Here is a 19,500-nt window from a genome sequence, read left to right as displayed (position 1 = left end):
TAAGATTATTTATGGTAGTATCTGGCATGCTTAAGGCATATGCTTAAGTAAAATAAGAATAAATGATGGTTTCTCTTAATGTGTATAGGTCTCTCATTGTGACCTAGAACAATATGAGGTAGTCCCCTTCTGGCATTGATCAACTATGTCCAGGCCATATTCTCTGCAATTCCTGTTCTCTTAAGTTCTTTTTCTTTTCCTTATACCTAGAGCCTTATAGGCTGCTGCACCTACAAATATCTTCTATTCAAAGCAGGAAGAAGAGAGGATAAGGGTGTCAGCCATAATAGTCCTCTTGTATCTGGAAAGCAAAGCTTTTCCAGAAACCCCTACAAAGTTTCTTCCTAAGTCTTGGTCATCAAAACATTAATTGTAAAAGAGGTTGGGAATTGGGGAGCAAGATTGCCATAATTAGTCTAAGTTTGGTAAAATCATGATTCATCATTGATATGTTGAATTTGGAAGCATGGACACCTTAAATAGATTATCTCATCAAGGAAAAAAAATGGGATCCTAATAGGTAATTTAATAGTATCTGTCCTGGAGTGGCTGCACCAGCTTACATTCCCACCAACATTCCTCATCCTCACCAACATCTCTCATTTCTTGACTTTTAATTTTAGCCATTTTGACTGGTGTGACGTGGTATCTCATTGTGGTTTTGAATTGTATTTCCCTGGTGTTGAGTGATGTTGAGCATTTTTTCATGTGTCTGTTGGCCATTTGTATGTCTTCTTTGGAGAAATATCTGTTCATGTCTTCTGCCCATTTCTTGACTGGATTATTTGTCCTTTGAGTGTTGAGTTTGATAAGTCTTTAATAGATTTTGGATACTAGCCCTTTATCTGATGTGTCATTTGCAAATATGTTCTCCCATTCTGTTGGTTGCCTTTTGGTTTTGTTGACTGTTTCCTTTGCTGTGCAAAAGCTTTTTATCTTGATGAAGTCTCAGTAGTTCATTTTTGCTTTTGTTTCCCTTGCCTTTGGAGATATGTCTAGCCAGAAGTTACTGCAGATGAGGTGGAAGAGGTTGCTGCCTGTGTTCTCTAGGATTTTGATGGATTCCCCTCTCACATCTAGGTCTTTCATTCATTTTGAGTCTATTTTTGTGTGTGGTGTGAAGGAATGGTCCAGTTTCATTCTTCTGCATGTGACTGTCCAATTTTCCCAATACCATTTGTTGAAGGGACTGTCTTTTTTCCATTGGATATTCTTTCCTGCTTTGTCAAAGATTAGTTGACCATAGAGTTGAGGGTCCACTTCTGGGTTCTCTGTTCTTTTCCATTGATCTATGTGTCTGTTTTTGTGCCAGTACCTTACTGTCTTGATGATTACAGCTTTGTAATAGAGCTTGAAGCCAGGAGTTGTGATGCCACCAGTTTGGGTTTTCTTTTTCAGCATTCCTTTGGCTATTCGGGATCTTTTCTGGTTCCATACAAATTTTAGGATTATTTGTCCCAACTCCATGAAATAAGTTGATGGTATTTTGATAGGGATTGCACTGAATGTATAGATTGCTCTAAGTAGCATAGACATTTTAACAATATTTGTTCTTCCAATCCATAAGCATGGAATGTTTTCCCATTTCTTTGTGTCTTCCTCAGTCTCTTTCATGAATGTTCTTTAGTTTTCTGAGTACAGATCTTTTGCCTCTTTGGTTAGGTTTATTCCTAGGTATCTTAATGGTTTTGGGTGCAATTTTAAATGGGATTGACTCCTTAATTTTTCTTTCTTCTGTCTCATTGTTAGTGTATAGAATTGCAACTGATTTTTGTGCATTGATTTTATATCCTGCTACTTTGCTGAATTCCTGTATGAGTTCTAGCAATTTTGGGGTGGAGTCTTGTTTTTTGTTTTGTTTTTTTAAAGATTTTATTTATTTACTCATGGGAGACACAGAGAGGCAGAGGCATAGGCAGTGGGAGGAGCAGGCTCCCTGTGGGGAGCTCAATACAGGACTTGATCCCAGGACCCCAGGATCACAGCCTGAGCCAAAGGCAGATGCTCAACCACTGAGCTACCCACGTGTCCCTCTTTTGGGTTTTCCATATAGAGTATCACATCATCTGTAAATCACAAAGAGATACCTCCTCACACCAGTCAGAATGGCTAAATTAACAAGTCAGGAAACAACAGATGTTGGCAAGGATACAGAAAAAGGAGAACTCATACACAGTTGGTGGGAATGCAAGCTGGGGCAGCCACTCTGGAAAGCAGTATGGAGGTTCCTCCAAAAGTTGAGAATAGAACTATCCTACCCTAAAGATACAAATGTAGTGCACATGCACCCCAATGTTTATAGCAGCAATGTCCGCAATCCCCAAACTATGAAAAAAGCCTAGGTGTCCATCAACAGATGAATGGATAAAGAAGATGTGATCTAGATATACAATGGAATACTACTCAGCCATCAAAAAAGAAATCTTGCTATTTTCAATGATGTGGATGGAACCAGAGGATTTTTTTTATAATAAATTTATTTTTTATTGGTGTTCAATTTACCAACATACAGAATAACACCCATTGCTCATCCCGTCAAGTGCCCCGCTCAGTGCCCGTCACCCATTCACCCCCATCCCCCGCCCTCCTCCCCTTCCACCACCCCTAGTTCATTTCCCAGAGTTAGGAGTCTTTATGTTCTGTCTTCCTTTCTGATATTTCGCACACATTTCTTCTCCCTTCCCTTATATTCCCTTTCACTATTATTTATATCTCCCAAATGAATGAGAACATACAATGTTTGTCCTTCTCTGATTGACTTATTTCACTCAGCATAATACCTTCCAGTTCCATCCACGTTGAAGCAAATGGTGGGTATTTGTCGTTTCTTTTATTTTTTTTTTTTAATTTTTATTTATTTATGATAGTCACACAGAGAGAGAGAGAGAGGCAGAGACACAGGCAGAGGGAGAAGCAGGCTCCATGCACCGGGAGCCCGACGTGAGATTCGATCCCGGGTCTCCAGGATCGCGCCCTGGGCCAAAGGCAGGCGCCAAACCGCTGCGCCACCCAGGGATCCCGTATTTGTCATTTCTAAAGGCTGAGTAACATTCCATTGTATAGATAAACCACATCTTCTTTATCCATTCATCTTTCGATGGACACCGAGGCTCCTTCCACAGTTTGGCTATTGTGGACATTGCTGCTATAAACATCGGGGTACAGGTGTCCCGGCGTTTCATTGCATCTGAATCTTTGGGGTAAATCGAACCAGAGGATATTATGCTAAGCGAAATAAGCCAGAGAAAGACAATTATCATATGACCTCACTCATATGTGGAATTTAAGAAACAAAACAGAGGATTATACAAGAAGAGAAGAAAAAAATAAGACAATCAGAGAGGGAGACAACGATAAGAGACTCTTAATCCTAAGAAACAAACTGAGGGTTGCTGGAGGGGAGGCAGGTGGGAGATGGGGTAACTGGTGATGAACATTGAGGGCACGTGATATAATGCACACTTATTATTATATAAGACTGAAGAATCACTGACCTCTACCTCTGAAACCAGTAATACGTTTTATGTTAATTAATTAACTTAAATAAAATTTTTTAAAAATACCAAAAGAGACACATCTCTCCTAAAAGTATTGGATGTATTTCCAATGATCCTTTGGTGCTCATGAGGAAAAGTAACACCAAAAGTCAGATATTTTAATTTTTTAAAAAATTCAGAAATACAGGGAATCTGAATTTTTAGTGAAGATCCAACTTCATCTTGGAAATTTGGAACTGAGATATATGGTCATTACTACATAATCTCAATAGCAACTCACATTAAAATACATCTGTATTCTCCAAGTTGGTTCTTAAAAAGCAGTCACTATATTACAGATTTTCAAGATACAAGTAGCTCTAAATGCTAATCTGCCTCCCCTCATAATGTTTAGAGAAAAAGTTAATGAAGCAGTTCTTTGCTTTTTCGCAGTACGAATCTAAGAAAAGGGTTTCAGCAGAAGAGGCCATGAAACATGTATATTTTCGAAGTCTGGGACCAAGAATACATACTTTACCTGAAAGTAAGAGAAAATCTAAAGTCCCTTCCCCCCTTTTCATTTGTCTAGTGTTAGAGACTGGGGTGAATTAAGGGTTTAGGAAGAGATTGTTGTTAGTTTTTAAGCATAAAATTTTAGTCTTTATGTAACCAGATTAGAAGTCCTTGAAGGGAAGTGTGTCTTATTTGCATATGTTTTCATTTCTTTTTCTTTAAGATGTATTTATTTATTTTAGAGAGAGAGTGTGTGTGAGAACATGCCCACGCAAGTAGCAGGAGGGGCAGAGGGAGAGTCTTCAAGCAGACTTGCTGCTGAGCACAGAGCCTGACGTGGGGCTCAGAGTGGGGCTTACCCCCTACAACCTAGTAACCTGGAGTAATTGATCCAAACTGAAATAAGAGTTGGATGCCCAACTGACTGAGCCACCTAGGCACCCCTTAACTTGTTTAACACTGAGCACATTGCCTCTGCTCTGTAAGAAATCAATAGTACTTAGGCATGGGTTATTAATCTTATTGGACTTAAATTAGAAAATGCCATCTGATGATAAACATTGTCATTAGGTCCAGTCTGGATTGCTTAGATTCAGAGTTTCTAAAAATGGATTTTTAGGCAAAAAGTAATGAAGCACAACCAAAACCTAAAATTGTTTTCTTGTGAAAGTAGATTTCCTTTTCAAGATATAAAGATGATTTTTCTTTGCTGTGGTCACTCTGACTTTACTATCCTCATGACAGTGGTGAGTGTATTGTCGGTCACTAAAAGAGCTGATTTCTCATGTCTAATTGCTTCATTTTAAAAGATTACCCCAACATTTCACTTTAAAACAGAGTAAGGTGAATGGGGAATTAGAATATTTAGGAACTGAGATTCCAAAAGCTTTCATTAATTTCCCATTCTCATTTACAAATAAATAACTGATTCATTGACGTTTACTAATTGGAATCAAGAATCCTTAAGACTTTTCATTTATTGGTTATTTTTTAATAGACTACCTCTCTGGCAGAGATTAGAAATAAGAAAATTGAATTACAAGATGATATTTACATTTCATTATTAATACCAAGTTTTATAGTGTGAGGTAGGCAATTGTGGTTGTGTACAAACCTGTTGATTTTTTTCTGGAAATCTGAGGGTATTTTGAGGCCCTGATACCTTCATGTCATTTTAAGGAGGCAGATAAAAGGACAGAGAATAAAAATCAAATACCTCTTGATTACATCTCCCAACCCCATTAAGTCCTGGAAAGAGACAGGGTCTATTCTCTATATGTACATATTTGAGGAGAAACATGACATTGGAAGCATGATTCAAAGCAGAGTTGTGGGGGAAAGGTTCTGAGGGGCGATTATTTTGTTTGATTTTCTTCTCAAAACATTGGGACAAAGGGGAAGATAGTTCAGTAGGGCTATAATCTTATAAATGTTGAATCAATATACATTTTTAAACATTTTGTCTATAGTTATGTTTGTTTTAATAATGTTAGACCTTCACCTGATAGTTTTTGTCTATGCATTTTAGGTGTATCAATATTCAGTTTGAAAGAGATTCAGTTGCAAAAGGACCCGGGTTTTCGAAATTCTTCTTATCCAGAGACAGGTGTGTTTGTCATAAACCATTTCACGTGTCGATCATGAAATTTTGCGTGGAACCAAGTTTTTGGTTTATAAATTGATCAGTAAAATTATTGATGTATAAACCAATGTACAGTGCATTCCACAACTGTATGTTTAGCATTGCACGTACTCACTTTTCTGTATGATGTGGGCAGCTCAGTAATTCTTCAGAGAGAAATCTGACTCAGTCAAGTCAGGGATCCTGAAAGCTGCAGATGGCACAAAGACCTTTTACAAGTGGCCTGGCTTGATCACTGCACACGCCATCCCTGGTACCTGAGGCAGAAGACACATCTTGTGCTTCCCTAGTCATCAGGTTCATCACTTCGAAGCATAGAAGCTATAGACTGACCCCATCAACAAAAGGGTCATTTCAGACAGTGCTGATCACTCTTATCGTGGAACATTAGTTTTTGCTGGTGGGACCATTAGCTTCCTAGAGTCACCAAATACTGTATGTGGGATAAAACTGAACTTTGAACTGCCTCATAAAATGACTTTATATTTTAGGACATGGGAAGAACAGAAGACAGAGCATGCTCTTTTAAGTCTGATAAAATGGTTTCAAGCCCAGCCCCCAGCCTTTCTTATCAATCAAGGACTCAGATCTGAAGGCAAATTATTTCTTTTGGTGGACTTGGAATCTCCGTTTGTCTGCACTGTCCTCTTCACAGTGGAGTCTTTTTATTTCAGACCTACAGATTGTTTTTATATTTGTTGTCACAGTGTGACAATTTTTTTGTACAGTTGGTTTTAAGGTCTTCTCTGCCATTAGAGCCAGTAGGTTACAGCTATTGATGTAACTGTAGCTGCAATTTTTGTGCAGGACTGAGAAACACAGTGCATTATTTATTGCGGAATCATTGCTGCTAAATAACTACTGTCTGTTTATTTAACACAACAGTTAAATGCCTGAAGAAGTTGCAGTGGCTTTATTAGATGTGAATGCATCTGTTTCTCCTCACGAATTGTTTTACTGCTGCATTTCTTGTTTGTTTTTAAAATTAAACTGCAGTGTTTCCTGGAATGTAAATTTAGCTTTGCTTAACAGTAAAATAAGTGAGCCATCTTGAACACTCTAAGTTCATGCTGTATAATTTTTTATTGAACATCAGCAAGTAGAGTAGCTAAGAAATTGATGAGCACATTTATGTTTAGGAAAGCATGTGATGCAGAAGTTGATTCAAGCAAGTGAATACCTTGACATTATGGGGATCTTACCTTAGATACCAGTGAATTAAAGAACCAAAATTATTTATTTTTACCTTTCCTCATTTTAGAAATATTTACTGCATATTATTGGATATGTGTATACTAATACACTTACCTATTTTACATTGTGCTTTAATTTAGTTAAAAGTAAACCATACAAGTCCAGTGAAATATGTGAGGTCTTGTTTCATCTTAAACACAATTCTTTTATTAGAAGGGATGATACTTCTTTGGGGAGCCATTTATTTCATTTGGGGGGGAGCTGTGTATGTGTATGTTTTAATAACATTCACTTGGAATCAGCTAAAAGCTGTAATATGTCTTTGAAATGAGCCATGTTAAAAACAAATGAGAGAAATGAGAACTTAGAGGATTGTTTTGAAGCATTGTAGGTATTAATGTGTTTATCAGAGATAGTAAATATTACAGTTTCAATTATGCATCTCTTTGAACATCATAAACACACCTTGGTGTTGGTAAGTGTTTTAAGCATTTGTGTTAACTTTTAAGGACTATTTGTTTATTTAGTGCATCTTACAAACTACAACTCTTAATTGGTATATTTTGAAATGGTCATGTAAATTTTTGGCTTATATATCATGAAAATAATCATAACTTAATATTTTTTTCCTGATATTCACTGTAAAACATTCAGGGGTCCTACCATTTCTGTTCAGGAAATCTTGTAGTTTATTGTTATTTAACAGTATTAAGTGAATTTTTGTATATTTCATTTTAACTTTATTTGTGAATAGTGATTGTGGCATGTTTGGGTGTTATTTTAATATTTCATGATACAGAAATTTTAATTTTTAAAAAAATTTTCTGGAAGAAACAGATTCATGTGTAATGGTGAATATTGGACCACTACTGCTTTTCACATTTGTAAATTGGTTTTCTGTTAAACCCTGTAGCCTAACAAACTGCTGTTATTTCTAACTGACAGACATGTATTAATATTGTACTTTGAAGGCTATAAATATTATGTGGAAATTCCTCCATTTTGTTTTGAAATTTATAATAACAAGATCTTCATGTTGTTAAAATGTGGTTTTGTTGAGTCACAGTTCTTTCTGGGGGAAGAAGGCCATGCAGAATGGGGTCATTTTCTTCTATGGGTTTCATTTTACAATGATGAAGTCTCGCTGTGCCAGTAATGATATTTAATTTATATTTGTGCTAGCCATTCATTTAGTAATCTCTGCTGTAATTTTATAGAATAGTACTCGATTATAAAGCTGTCAGATTTTTCATTTCATAAGTTATATAAATGATTTGCAAATTTCATATAGTTATCCATGTTTGATATTCTTGCATATAAAAGATGAAGAAATATATCCAGTAGTTATATAAAATTCTTCCTAGGAAGTCCTAGGGATGTTTCTTCATTTTATTAAGGAATTCGATATTTTTTTTGATACTTGAGCACCACAATTCAGATCCTGAAAATTTTGTAATGAAGAGAAATGAAGCTCAAAAATTTTAAACCTTGAACCCTTACAATTCATCTTAAACTGACGTGGTTTTAAAGGTAAGAGAGGATGTATTTTTTGTTTTCCTTCCGAGTGATGTTGTTAACACACATTAACTACATCACTCTAGGTGTATAGAAGTGGCTCCACTCCTATCTGATGCTTTATTATATTTCAAAGACTACTTGTTAACATGATCTGTCTTTTGGATCCAGGACAATTCATAAGGTGGATCCAAAGCATTTTGTATGCTTCTGTATTTAATATTTTTTTTAATCTGCCATTTTTACCCATTGTAAGTATACAGTTTAGTGGCATTAGAGTATTGTACAGCAGTTACCACTATCTTTTACCAAAATTTTTCATCTCCAAACAGAAATTCTACACCCATTAAGAAATCCTCCCTCATTTCCCCCTCCCTACAGCTTCTGGTAACCTCTGATGTGTAGTCATAACTCATTTTGCTGTGCTGCACTTTATCGTGCTTTGCAGATACTGTGTTTTGTTTTGTTTTGTTTTTAATAAATTGAAGGTTTGTAGCAACCCTGCCAGTGCCATTTTTCCAACTGCATTTGTTCACTCCATGTCTCGGCATCACATTTTGGTATTTCTCAAAGTATTTAGAATTGTATTATTATATTTGTCATGGTGATTCGTGATTAGTGATCCTTGATATTACCACTGTAATTGTTTTGGGGATGCCACAAATCACACCCATGCGAGACAATGAGCTTAATTGATAAATGTTATTAGGTGTTCTGAATGCTCCACCAACAGGTTATTCTCCCAGTACTGAAATTAGGCCAATTAATAACCCTACGATGGCCTATAATTGTTCAAGTGATAAGAGTCACACATGTCTGAGTTTAAAGTAAAGCTAGAAATGATTTAAGCTTAATTGGGAAGGCATGTCAAAAGCTAGCATAGGCTGAAAGCTAGGCCTCTTGCTCCAATCAGCCAAGCTGTGAATGCAAAGGAACAGTCTAGTGAACACATAAATGATAAAGTGAAACAACCTTATTGCTGATACAGAGAAAGTTTTATTGGTCTGGGTAGAAGGTCAGATCAGCCACAACATTCCCTTAAGCCAAATCTGATCCAGAGCAAAGCCCTATCTCTCTTCAGTTCTTTGAAGGCTTACAGAGGTAAAGAAGCTGCAGAAGAAAAGTTTGAAGCTGAGGTTGGTTCATGAGGTTAAAGGAAAGATGTCTGCCAAACAAAAGTGTAAGTTATCCAGATGATAAAGCAAAGATAATTAATGAAAATGGCTACCTTAAACAGAGTTTTAATGTTGGCAGAATAACTTTCTCTTGGAAGAAGATGCCGTCTGGATCTCAAAGCGAGAGAAAGAAGTCAGTGCCTACCTTCAAAAGATTGACTGAGTTACAGTCGGTTGAGCACCTGACTCTTGATTTTTGGCTCAGGTTATGATGATCTCAGGGATGTGGGATTGAGCCCTGTGTTGGGCTCCACACTTGGCAGAGAGTCTGCTTCTCCCTTTCTCCCTCTCCCCCTCTCCTTTCTCTCCCTCTGGCTCCCTCTCTGCCTCTCCCTTCCCACTCCTACACTCTCTGAAATAAATAAATCTTTTTTTAAAAAAAGAACAGACTGGGCAGCCCAGGTGGCTCAGCAGTTTAGCACCACCTTCAGCCCAGGGCATGATCCTGGAGACCCAGGATCGAGTCCCACGTTGGGCTTCCTGCATGGAGCCTGCTTCTCCCTCTGCCTGTGTCTCTGCCTCTCTCTCTCTGTGTGTGTCTGTCATGAATAAATATATAAAATCTTTAAAAAAAAAAAAAAAAAAGAACAGACTTACTCTCTTATTAGAGACTAATGCAGGTGATGACTAGAAGTTGAAGCCAGTGCTCATTGACCATACTGAAAACCCTAAGGCCCTTAAGAAATATGCTAAATCTACTCTCCCTGTGCTGTCAATGGAACAACAAAACCTGGATGACAGCACATCTCTTTATAGTATGATTTACTGAATATTTCAAGCTTACTGTTCAGAAAAAAGATTTTCAAAATACTGTTCATTGGCAATGCACCTGATCACCCAGGAGCTCAGATGGAGAGGGACAATCAACACTAATCTTGTTTTCATTCTTGCTAACACAATATCTGCTCTGGAGCCCATAGATCAAGGAGTAGTTTTGACTTTCAAGTCTTATTCTTTTTTTTTTTTTTTTAAAGATTTTATTTATTTATTCATGATAGACATAGAGAGAGAGAGAGAGAGGCAGAGACACAGGCAGAGGGAGAAGCAGGCAACATGCCAGGAGCCTGACGTGGGCTCTATCCGGAGACTCCAGGATCACGCCCTGGGCCAAAGGCAGGCGCCAAACCGCCAGGCCACCCAGGGATCCCTCAAGTCTTATTCTTTAAGAAATAAGTCTCATAAGGCTATAGCTGCCATAGTGATTCCTCTGATGAATCTGGGCAAAGCAAATCAAAAACCTTTTGGAAAGGATTCACCATTCTAGGTGCCATTAAGAACATGTATGAATCATGGGGAGAGGTCAGAATATCAACATTAACAGGAGTTTGGAAGAAGCTGATTTCAAGACTTCAGCGGAAGAAGTAACTGCAGATGTGGTGGATGTAGCAAGGGAACTAGAATTAGAAGTGGACCCTGAAAATGTGGCTGAATTACTGCACTTCCATGATAAAACTTTTAATGATGAGAAGTTACTTCTTAGGGATGAACAGTGGTTTCTTGAGATGCAATCAACTCCTGGTGAAGATGCCATGAAGACTGTTGAAATGACAACAAAGGATTTAGAATATCATCACATAAACTTAGTTGGTAAAACATCAGGGTTTAAGAGTACTCCAATTTTGAAATAAGTTCTATGGGTAAATGCTATCAAACAGCATGAAAGGACCCTTCCATTGTTGCAGCAGACTTCATTGTTGTCTTATTTTAAGAAATTGCCACAGCCACTCCAGCCTTCTACAAGCAACCACCACCCTGCTCAGTCAGCAGCAATCAACATGAAGGCAAGACTCTCCAAGAGTAAAAGGACCATGACACATTTAAATCTCAGATGGGTTATCATTTTTTTTAACAAAGTGTTTTTTAACAAAAATATGTACTTTATTAGACATAATGCTATTGCACACTTAATAGCCTGCAGTATAGCATAATTTTTATATGCACTAGAAAGCCAAGAAATGCACTTGACTCGCCTCATTGTGGTATTTGCTTTATTGCAGTGGTCTGAAACTGAACCTGCAATATCTCCAAGGTATGCCTGTAATTTTTTTAAATTTTCATTTATTAAGTATATCTCTACACCCACATGAGGCTTGAAATCACAACCCTGAGATTGAGTCGCATACCTTTCCGACTGAGCCAGCCAGGCACCCCTTGTATGCCTGTACTTTCTGTGTCTGAATTTGCCTATTGTAGATATTTCATATACGTAGAGTCATAGCATGATTGTCCTTGGGTGTCTGGCTTATTTCATTTACTTAAAATGATGTTTTCAGCTTTCATCCATGTTGTAGCATGTGTCAGAATTTTATTCTCATGGCTGAAATAATACTCTTTAACATTTTGTTTAAATATCCATTGATTTCACACTAGCTTTTTCCCTCTTTTTGGCTTTTGTGAATAATGCTGTTATGACCATGGGTGTACAAGCATCTGTGTGGGTCCTTGTTTTCAATTCTTTGAGTTTGTATGCCTAGGATTTGCATTGCTGGCTTTTTTAAATCTGTTTACCTTTTTGAGAAACCATCAAATGATTGTCCATGGCGATTGCACCATTTTACATTCCCAGTAATAATGTCTGAGAGTTCTAATTTTCATCCTTGCCAACACTTATTTTTCTTTTTAAAAAAATTATATTCATTTTAATACATATGACATGGTATCTCATTGTGTTGTTTGTTTGTTTTAAGATTTTATTTGTTCATGAGAGACACAGAGAGAGAAAGCAGGCTCCATGCAGGGAGCCCGATGTGGGACTCGATCCTGGGACTCTATCCCGGGACTCCAGGATCATGCCCTTAGCTGAAGGGAGGTGCTCAACCCCTGAGCCACCCAGGCGTCCCTCATTGTGCTTTTGATTTGTATTAACCAAGTGAGTAGGATGTTGAGCATCACATGCTTATTCACCATTTGTTTTATCTGGTTTAGAGAAGAGTCTATTCAAGTCCTTTGCCCATTTTTAAGTTGTTGTTGAGTTAAGTCATTTAAGCTATAGTTGTTTAATTTTTTTTTCTTTTCTTTTTTAAGAATTTCCCAGTAGATTCCCTGCTGAGCATGCAGCCTAGTGAGGGGCTCAATCTCACGAACCTGAGATCATGACCTGACCTGAAATCAAGTCAGATGCTTACCTGTGTCACCCAGGCACTTGTCTTTATGTATTCTAGATAGTAGACTCATATGAGGTATATGACTTGCACTTATTTTTTCCATTCTGTGGGTTGTCTTTTACTTTCTTGATGGTGTTTTTTTAATATGTAAAATTTTTCTTTTTAATGACATGTTTGTTTGGTGGTTTTTGTTTTTTTTACTTCTCATGGTGGCATATTTAAGAAACTGCTGCCAAATTTAAGGTCATGAATATTTTGCCCTGTTTTAGGAGTTTTGTTATTGCTTCCATGTAAAACTTTGATCCATTTTGAGTTAATTTTTGTGGTGTAAAATGAGGATCTATACATTGCACGGGAATGTCTAGTTTTCCCAGAACTATTTGTTAAAAAGACTGCACTCTTCCCATTAAATTGCCTTGATACCCTTGTTAAATTAATTGGCCATAAGTGTGAGAGTCTATTTTGGGGGCTCTTGGTTCTGTTTTATTGGTCTACATCTCTGTCTTTCTGCCGGTACCACAATGTTTTGGTTACTTGTAGCTTTCTAGATTTTGAAATTAAGAAGTGAGTTCTCCAACTTTGTTCTTTTTTTCAAGATTGTTTTGGCTATTCAGGGTCCCTTGAAATTCCATTTAAATTTTAGGATGGGGGATCCCTGGGTGGCTCAGCAGTTTAGCACCTGCCTTTGGTCCAGGGCGCGATCCTGGAGTCCCGGGATTGAGTTCCACGTCAGGCTCCCAGCATGGAGCCTGCTTCTCCCTCTTCCTGTGTCTCTGCCTCTCTCTTTCTCTCTCTCTCTCTCTCTCTATCAAAAATAAATAAATCTTTAAAAAAATGAAAAAAATAAATTTTAGGATGGGGTTTTTCTGTTTCCCAGGAAATATACCATTGGGATTGTGATAGGAATTGGATTGAATTGGTAGATCACTTTGCGAGTATGTGATCTTAAGTTTTCGAGTCCATGAACACAGGATAGCTTTCATTTCTTTTAGTAATGTTTTGTAGCTTTTCAGTGTGTAAGTCCTGTGCTTCCTTGACTAAGTTCATTCCTTAGTATTTTATTCTTTTCGATGTCACTGTAGATGGAATTATTTTTTTAATTATTTTTTTTGATTTTCATTTGCTAGTGTGTAGAAAGACAAATGATTTTTGTGTCTTGATTTTGTATCCTATAATTTTGCTGACTTCGTGTATTAACTCTTTTTTGTGTGTGGATTCTTTAAGTTTTTCCACATATAAGATCAGGTCATCATGAATCAAGATAGCTTTACTTCCTCTATAATACGGATTTATTTTTTTTGCCTAATTACTTTGGTTAGGACTTTCAGTCCTGTGTTGAAGTAGAATTGGCAACATGTTCTTTATGGTAAGGCAAAACACTTTCAGTCTTTCACCACTGACTATGGTATTAGTTGCAGCTAAAAGAGTAAATGATAATTTGTTCTTTTTTTCCTCACCAATATAGAATGATTGGTAAACCTTTAAGTTTAAAAGATTAGAGGACACTTTTCAAACCTGTTCTCCCCCAACCCCTCTCCTAAGTCAACTTCAATAATTCTGTTTCCTTAAATATCTCTTTAAAGCAGATTATATTATATACAATATTATATACAATGCATGTTATGATGTATCCTATTTAAGGCTAGATGACAACACTTATTTTCCAACTTGTACCCACACAAAGTAAAATTTGGATCATCCCAAGTAAATGGAAGTAAACCAACCCACTTGCTTCCTCACACTTTTATCACAAAGTATTTATTGAACAAAAATAATATAACAGTAAAATTGATACATATATGAAAGTGAATGAAGATATGCACTCATAGAAAAGAGGTGTACAAAGAAAACAACGTTTAGGTTATAGTTCTATAAAACCTTAGCCATAGCAGTTTAACACTGATCAAGCAGACATAAAAAAGGGAAAAAGGTGATTTAATATGTCCTTTGAAACCTATTTTCTGACTAAAATAATTGTTAAGACACACAGAGAATGAGGCAGAGCTAGAAGGGTTATACTTTAGTATCTCCAGTTCTGTATTTGTGTCATGATAAGTTTTTTGATCCATAAAAATCATGGCGTTTTTCCATTTTTAATAAACAGCTAGAATGTATGTTAATCATACATTCTATCATACATGTATTCTATCATTACATGTATTTCAAGGAAGGAAATACAAGGATCAGATTTAGAGTCATTTGGGCATTTCTAATCAGCATATACATTTTGGGTTGAGATTTTTGGACATTGATTAACTGGCATTGGTTTCTCTGTAAGAATCTTACATTTGGGGTATATTCTTCTCTTACAATTTTTTTTTTTTTAATGTTCTATCTTTACCTGTTTTTTTCTACCTTACAGTTTTGGGCCAGAAGTTACAGCTAGGTATGGGAAACAGAACTGGACTAAGCACCAATCATTGTTTTACCTTTAATGAGCTGTGTGGCCTTAGGCAACTTCCAGTTGCCTTATCTGGAAACTGTGGTGAAACCTTTAACGTTTCAGGTCAGGTAAATATCAGTTCCCTGGACCAGCTCTTTTGAGTACAGAATTAGCCTTAGCTTATGAGGGAGTGACAGTAGTGTCTGGATTTTATAATTTACTTTATATTCCAATTATGTTAGAGATGTATATACATCCCCATACACAGAATTGAAAATCTCAAGATTTTAAGGATAACAGTTCTTAGATTTTTTGAAAATTTAAAAAATATGTTTTTATAAGCTTTATTTTTTTACCCTTTTTCATAATCTTGTCATTTAACCCTTACTTTGGAGTCATTCAGCCACATTTCAGATTGCCTTGTTACTCTTATATTTGAGGATGATAATCTGATCTTGAAAGCCCTGGGCACTTTGCAGTTCTCTTCACATTAGAACTTTCATACTTCATGTACAGAACAATGCCTTAGAGTGGCACCTGCTGATGTTTCTGTTATCACTGCTCTACCCTACACAAAAGAATTTACTGCTGGGAAAAAAAAAAAAAAAGAATTTACTGCTGAGTGCTCCAGGTTGTTAGTTCAGTTCTACAATGAGATTCCTGAAGAATTTTATATTTTCTTATATCCAATTTCCTTCATTCTCACCATAAACTTTAGTAATACATAAGCAGTGTATCCTACCTCTCAGTTTCCACAAATAAGGCTATGCCTTATACACCTGAAGCTACCAGATGTTACAAAATTCTTGCATTCATCACCAGTCTGTGAGCCTCTTCAAAGCATAAGATGTTTACATGTTAAGAGTTCTAGGGTTTTAGAGCAACCCTAACTTACAACGATACAGGAAATGTATCGGGTGTGATTATGGAAAACTGGGAGAAGCACAAGTAATTTTTTGAAATAAGAACATGCTTACATAGGAGATATTCCAAGGGGCATGGTAGAGTGATAGATTTCCATCTCAGGTTTTTGTTTGGGAGGAGCCTAAAAGATTCTAAACTACTTGGTGGCTAGGCTTTCAAAGTTCATTCTTTAAAAAATGCACTTTAAAAAAAATGCACTTTAGAACATTTTCTTTTATGAATGTTTATTTTCTAGATATGGCTTAGTTTCTTTTATAAAAACATTAAATTGAACATTTGCTGAATTTCAGTTCAAAAGAGGTTCTAAGGCAATTCTTATACAATTGAAAGCGAAAAAGAAAAATATGAATATGCTTTCATATTGCCTACTTATGAAAAATAATGATTCTACTAGAGAGCTGTTTGATACTAATTTGTCTTTCAAACATTTTCTCTTAATACTAAAAAATATATAAACCATTTACATAAAACTAAATGCAAAGGAAGGCACAGCTGGTTATAGTGTCTATAAGCATAGTTCAGCATATGCGGAATTAGAGAAAATAAAGCTTCACATCCTTATTAGTTACACTGAAAACCATTAAGAAAAGTTCTTCACTGTCAACAGTGTTCAGTACTTAAGAGATAAGAGAATATAAAAACAAAAACATTAAAAATCACTTAATGCCAAACAGATCTTCATATATACTTGAATATAAAAAAAGTTTTAAAAATGCTAACATAAATCTAGACCATCCATGTTATGAAAAGTGCAAACCAAATTAACAGAGGGTTTCACAACGTCCTTCTCATGACACAGGTAAACTAGCCCATGGGGACAAATTTTATTTTCATCAGTTAATAAGTCTTTAATTGTGGGCAGATGTCATCAGGATTTCTGAGAGTTCGAAGAAAGCAGTACTGGAGAAGCAGCTCTATCCAGACTGGGGATTGGCACTGGCATGTGGCCGTTAAGCAGTGTTGGAAACTGTAAGGGAACAGAAGATTTTTTTAAATTATTATTGCAGACCCATTGGGATAAACTTGAGTTCTTTACATTCTGAAACAGAGCATAGCTAGGACTATTTTTACAGAATGAGATCAAGATTACATACAGCAAAAAAGGGATAAGGCCCAGAAAACGTCCCTGTTTTATATGCCTAGGCCACTAGAAAAAAAAATGTATACATGGTGCTAAAGCATGTTCTAATACTCCTTTTAAAAGGCTTCAAGCTACTTAGGACGCTGATTTGCCTTAAAGTAATTTTAAAAACCGCAGACAACTGACTCTCCTGATTCACGTGTAAAATTTCTAATACTGTATTTTGAAAATGGCCCTTGTTTTTCCAGAGTACTATAAAGATGCTTTCTCAGTAACTGTTAAAAATGAAGAATGTTTTACCTTAAAAGATTTGGAAAGCAAGAATATATTTTGGAACTGAGGAAGTATTTTTTAATTACATGATAAATAATATCAAACTTCATAGATCACCCTTAAGTAACAAAACAGAGTAAAGTTAATTTCCATATTGTTGGTAACTAAGATGATAAACAGGATAACTCTCAGGTCTAAGAGAAATACCACTGCTACACTCCCAACTGAGTAAGAATAATTAAGGGCCTCCTTTTAATATATTATATTCACAACTAGATTTTCATTGTCTAGATGATAGATGTCAAAATGATCTCCTGGGCTATCTTCTAGTTAAATTTCTGTTTATTCTGGAAAAGTTAATATTAAATTTCAACACTAAATATCAAACTATAGAGCCTAGCACAAGTTAGAAGTACATTAAATATAAAATGTATATTTTCAAACTATTTCAATAACCTAATGTCTAGTGCCTTACAGTTTATCAATGGTTGTCATTTCAGTTGGTATTTAGGAGCCTGTAAAGTAAATTTGGTTATCTCCATTTTATAGGAGAGAAAACAGAGTTCAAATAAGTTTGGATTGGTTAAAGACTAGTAAGTAGTAAAGCCAAGTTTTAAACTCTGAAAGATACTGCGCTTTTGTACCAAACTGTCCAACTTGTTTTTTGGCAGGGCTTGCTGTGGATGTGCTCTTTAAATACGATTTCAGTTTCTTTGAGGGTCACTGGCATATTCAAGGCTTTTGTTTCTTTTCTGTCACTTTGGAATTTTAGCTGCTTGTAGAATTTTATCCGTTTCAACTGGGTTATCAAATCTGTTTGCATACTGTTCATTAACAATATATTAAGATCCATGCTCCTAATCACTATCCCCATTGACTTAAGAGTGAACTCAGGATGAAGAACAGGCTTTGAATTTTCATTCTCTTATCTTATTTGCAATCTTTTTCTTGTTTTTTGTCCATCTTATTGGTGTTTTCAAAAGAATCACCTTTAGATTTTGTTAATACTACTGTTTTTAAAATGTATATTCTTGATGTCTGCCCTCTGCTCTTTATTTCTATACAAGCAGTTGTAGTTTGGCTTTGGCTTTTCTGGCATGTTTCATCTTTATTGACTCCCCACGTCCAATTGTTTCAGTTGCAACATTCCTCCCAAACTTCTGTTCCCAGCTTCCTTTCTCCTATATTGGACTCAGCAATCCTATCCTGCGTGTCAGACATCCCCATCAATGCGTCTTCACCAAAAACCTGTTATTCCATGTTCACTCTTAAGTCAGTGAGAGTGGTGATAGATATATGACCCTAAACTTGAATCAGGGCTCTGCCACTTAATGTCGTGTGATCTGGGGTAAATTGAGCAACGTCTCTGAGCCTTAGTTTCCTTATCTTTTTTTTTTTTTTTAAGATTTTATTTATTTATTCATGAGAGACAGAGAGAGAGGCAGAGACACAGGCAGAGGGAGAAGCAGGCTCCATGCAAGGAACCCCATATGGCACTCGATCCTGGGACTCTGGGATCATGCCCTGAGCCAAAGGCAGACACTCAACCGCGGAGCCACCCAGGCATCCCTGTTAGCCTAATATTGACCAGAAATCTTTCTGATATTAGTAATTAAGGCTTTGAAGAGTCAGAAGTTAAACATGGGTTTTCAACTGTAAGGGGTGTAGTCAACTACCTCCATATTGTTCAAGGATCAGCTGTATTTGAGAAGCCATAAAAAGTGCTTTGGAAATGCTATGAGTGAGAGCTAATGTATTCTAGACATTGTTCAATCTTTTAATCACATAAGTCTTTTGCCTCTTCCTAATCTCCTCAAACCAAACTAAAAGTCTCAATTTTACCTCTGGAATGTCTTTTAAATATATTCCTATTTCTACTATTCTAGAAGATGATTTTCCCCTCAGTATTCGCAGTAGTATAAATATTCCTCATACCTTCTGCACCCTACACTTCCTCCTTTCTCTTCAGTCCTTCTTCCACACTGGGATCAACAATATCTTCCTAAAATAGAGATTTTAGGGGTGCCTAGGTGGCTCAGTTGATTAAGCATCTGCCTTCTGCTCAGGTCGTGATCTCAGAGTCCTGGGATCAAGCCCCAGGTCAGCCTCCCTGCTGGCACAGGAGCCTGCTTCTCTCCCTTTACCTTCCCCCCTCCATCACCTCCCTTGTCTTCTCTCAAAAATCTTTAAAACAAAAACAAAAACAGATATTATACTATT

At 36.5% G+C, this 19,500-nt stretch overlaps 2 protein-coding genes across 5 annotated transcripts in view; one reads left to right on the top strand and one right to left on the bottom strand.

The window, feature by feature from the left end:
* Positions 1–19,500, top strand: part of CDK17 (cyclin dependent kinase 17) — a 135,063-nt gene that overhangs the window by 104,483 nt on the left and 11,080 nt on the right. The window contains exons 15-17 of one of the 3 annotated variants that reach the window (XM_077845899.1): positions 3,930–4,020; positions 5,518–5,595; positions 11,513–11,544. In XM_077845899.1, the coding sequence (XP_077702025.1) occupies positions 3,930–4,020; positions 5,518–5,595; positions 11,513–11,520 (177 nt within the window). In that variant the 3' untranslated portion in view covers positions 11,521–11,544. Of the gene's footprint in view, positions 1–3,929; positions 4,021–5,517; positions 5,596–5,767; positions 7,871–11,512; positions 11,545–19,500 lie in introns of those variants that run through there. The other 2 variants (XM_077845897.1, XM_077845898.1) reach the window with 2 other exon arrangements.
* ELK3 (ETS transcription factor ELK3) overlaps positions 14,362–19,500 on the bottom strand; it is a 64,529-nt gene continuing 59,390 nt past the window's right edge. For both annotated transcript variants that reach the window (XM_077845901.1, XM_077845900.1), the window contains one exon: positions 14,362–16,893. Coding sequence is in view for 1 of the 2 variants with exons in the window: in XM_077845900.1 (XP_077702026.1) it covers positions 16,795–16,893 (99 nt within the window). In the remaining variant the exon portion in view is untranslated. The remainder of the gene's footprint in view (positions 16,894–19,500) is intronic.

The sequence above is a fragment of the Canis aureus genome, chromosome 13 (assembly GCF_053574225.1).
Source record: "Canis aureus isolate CA01 chromosome 13, VMU_Caureus_v.1.0, whole genome shotgun sequence".
NCBI lineage: Eukaryota > Metazoa > Chordata > Mammalia > Carnivora > Canidae > Canis > Canis aureus.
This window is presented reverse-complemented; position numbering and strand designations above follow the sequence as displayed.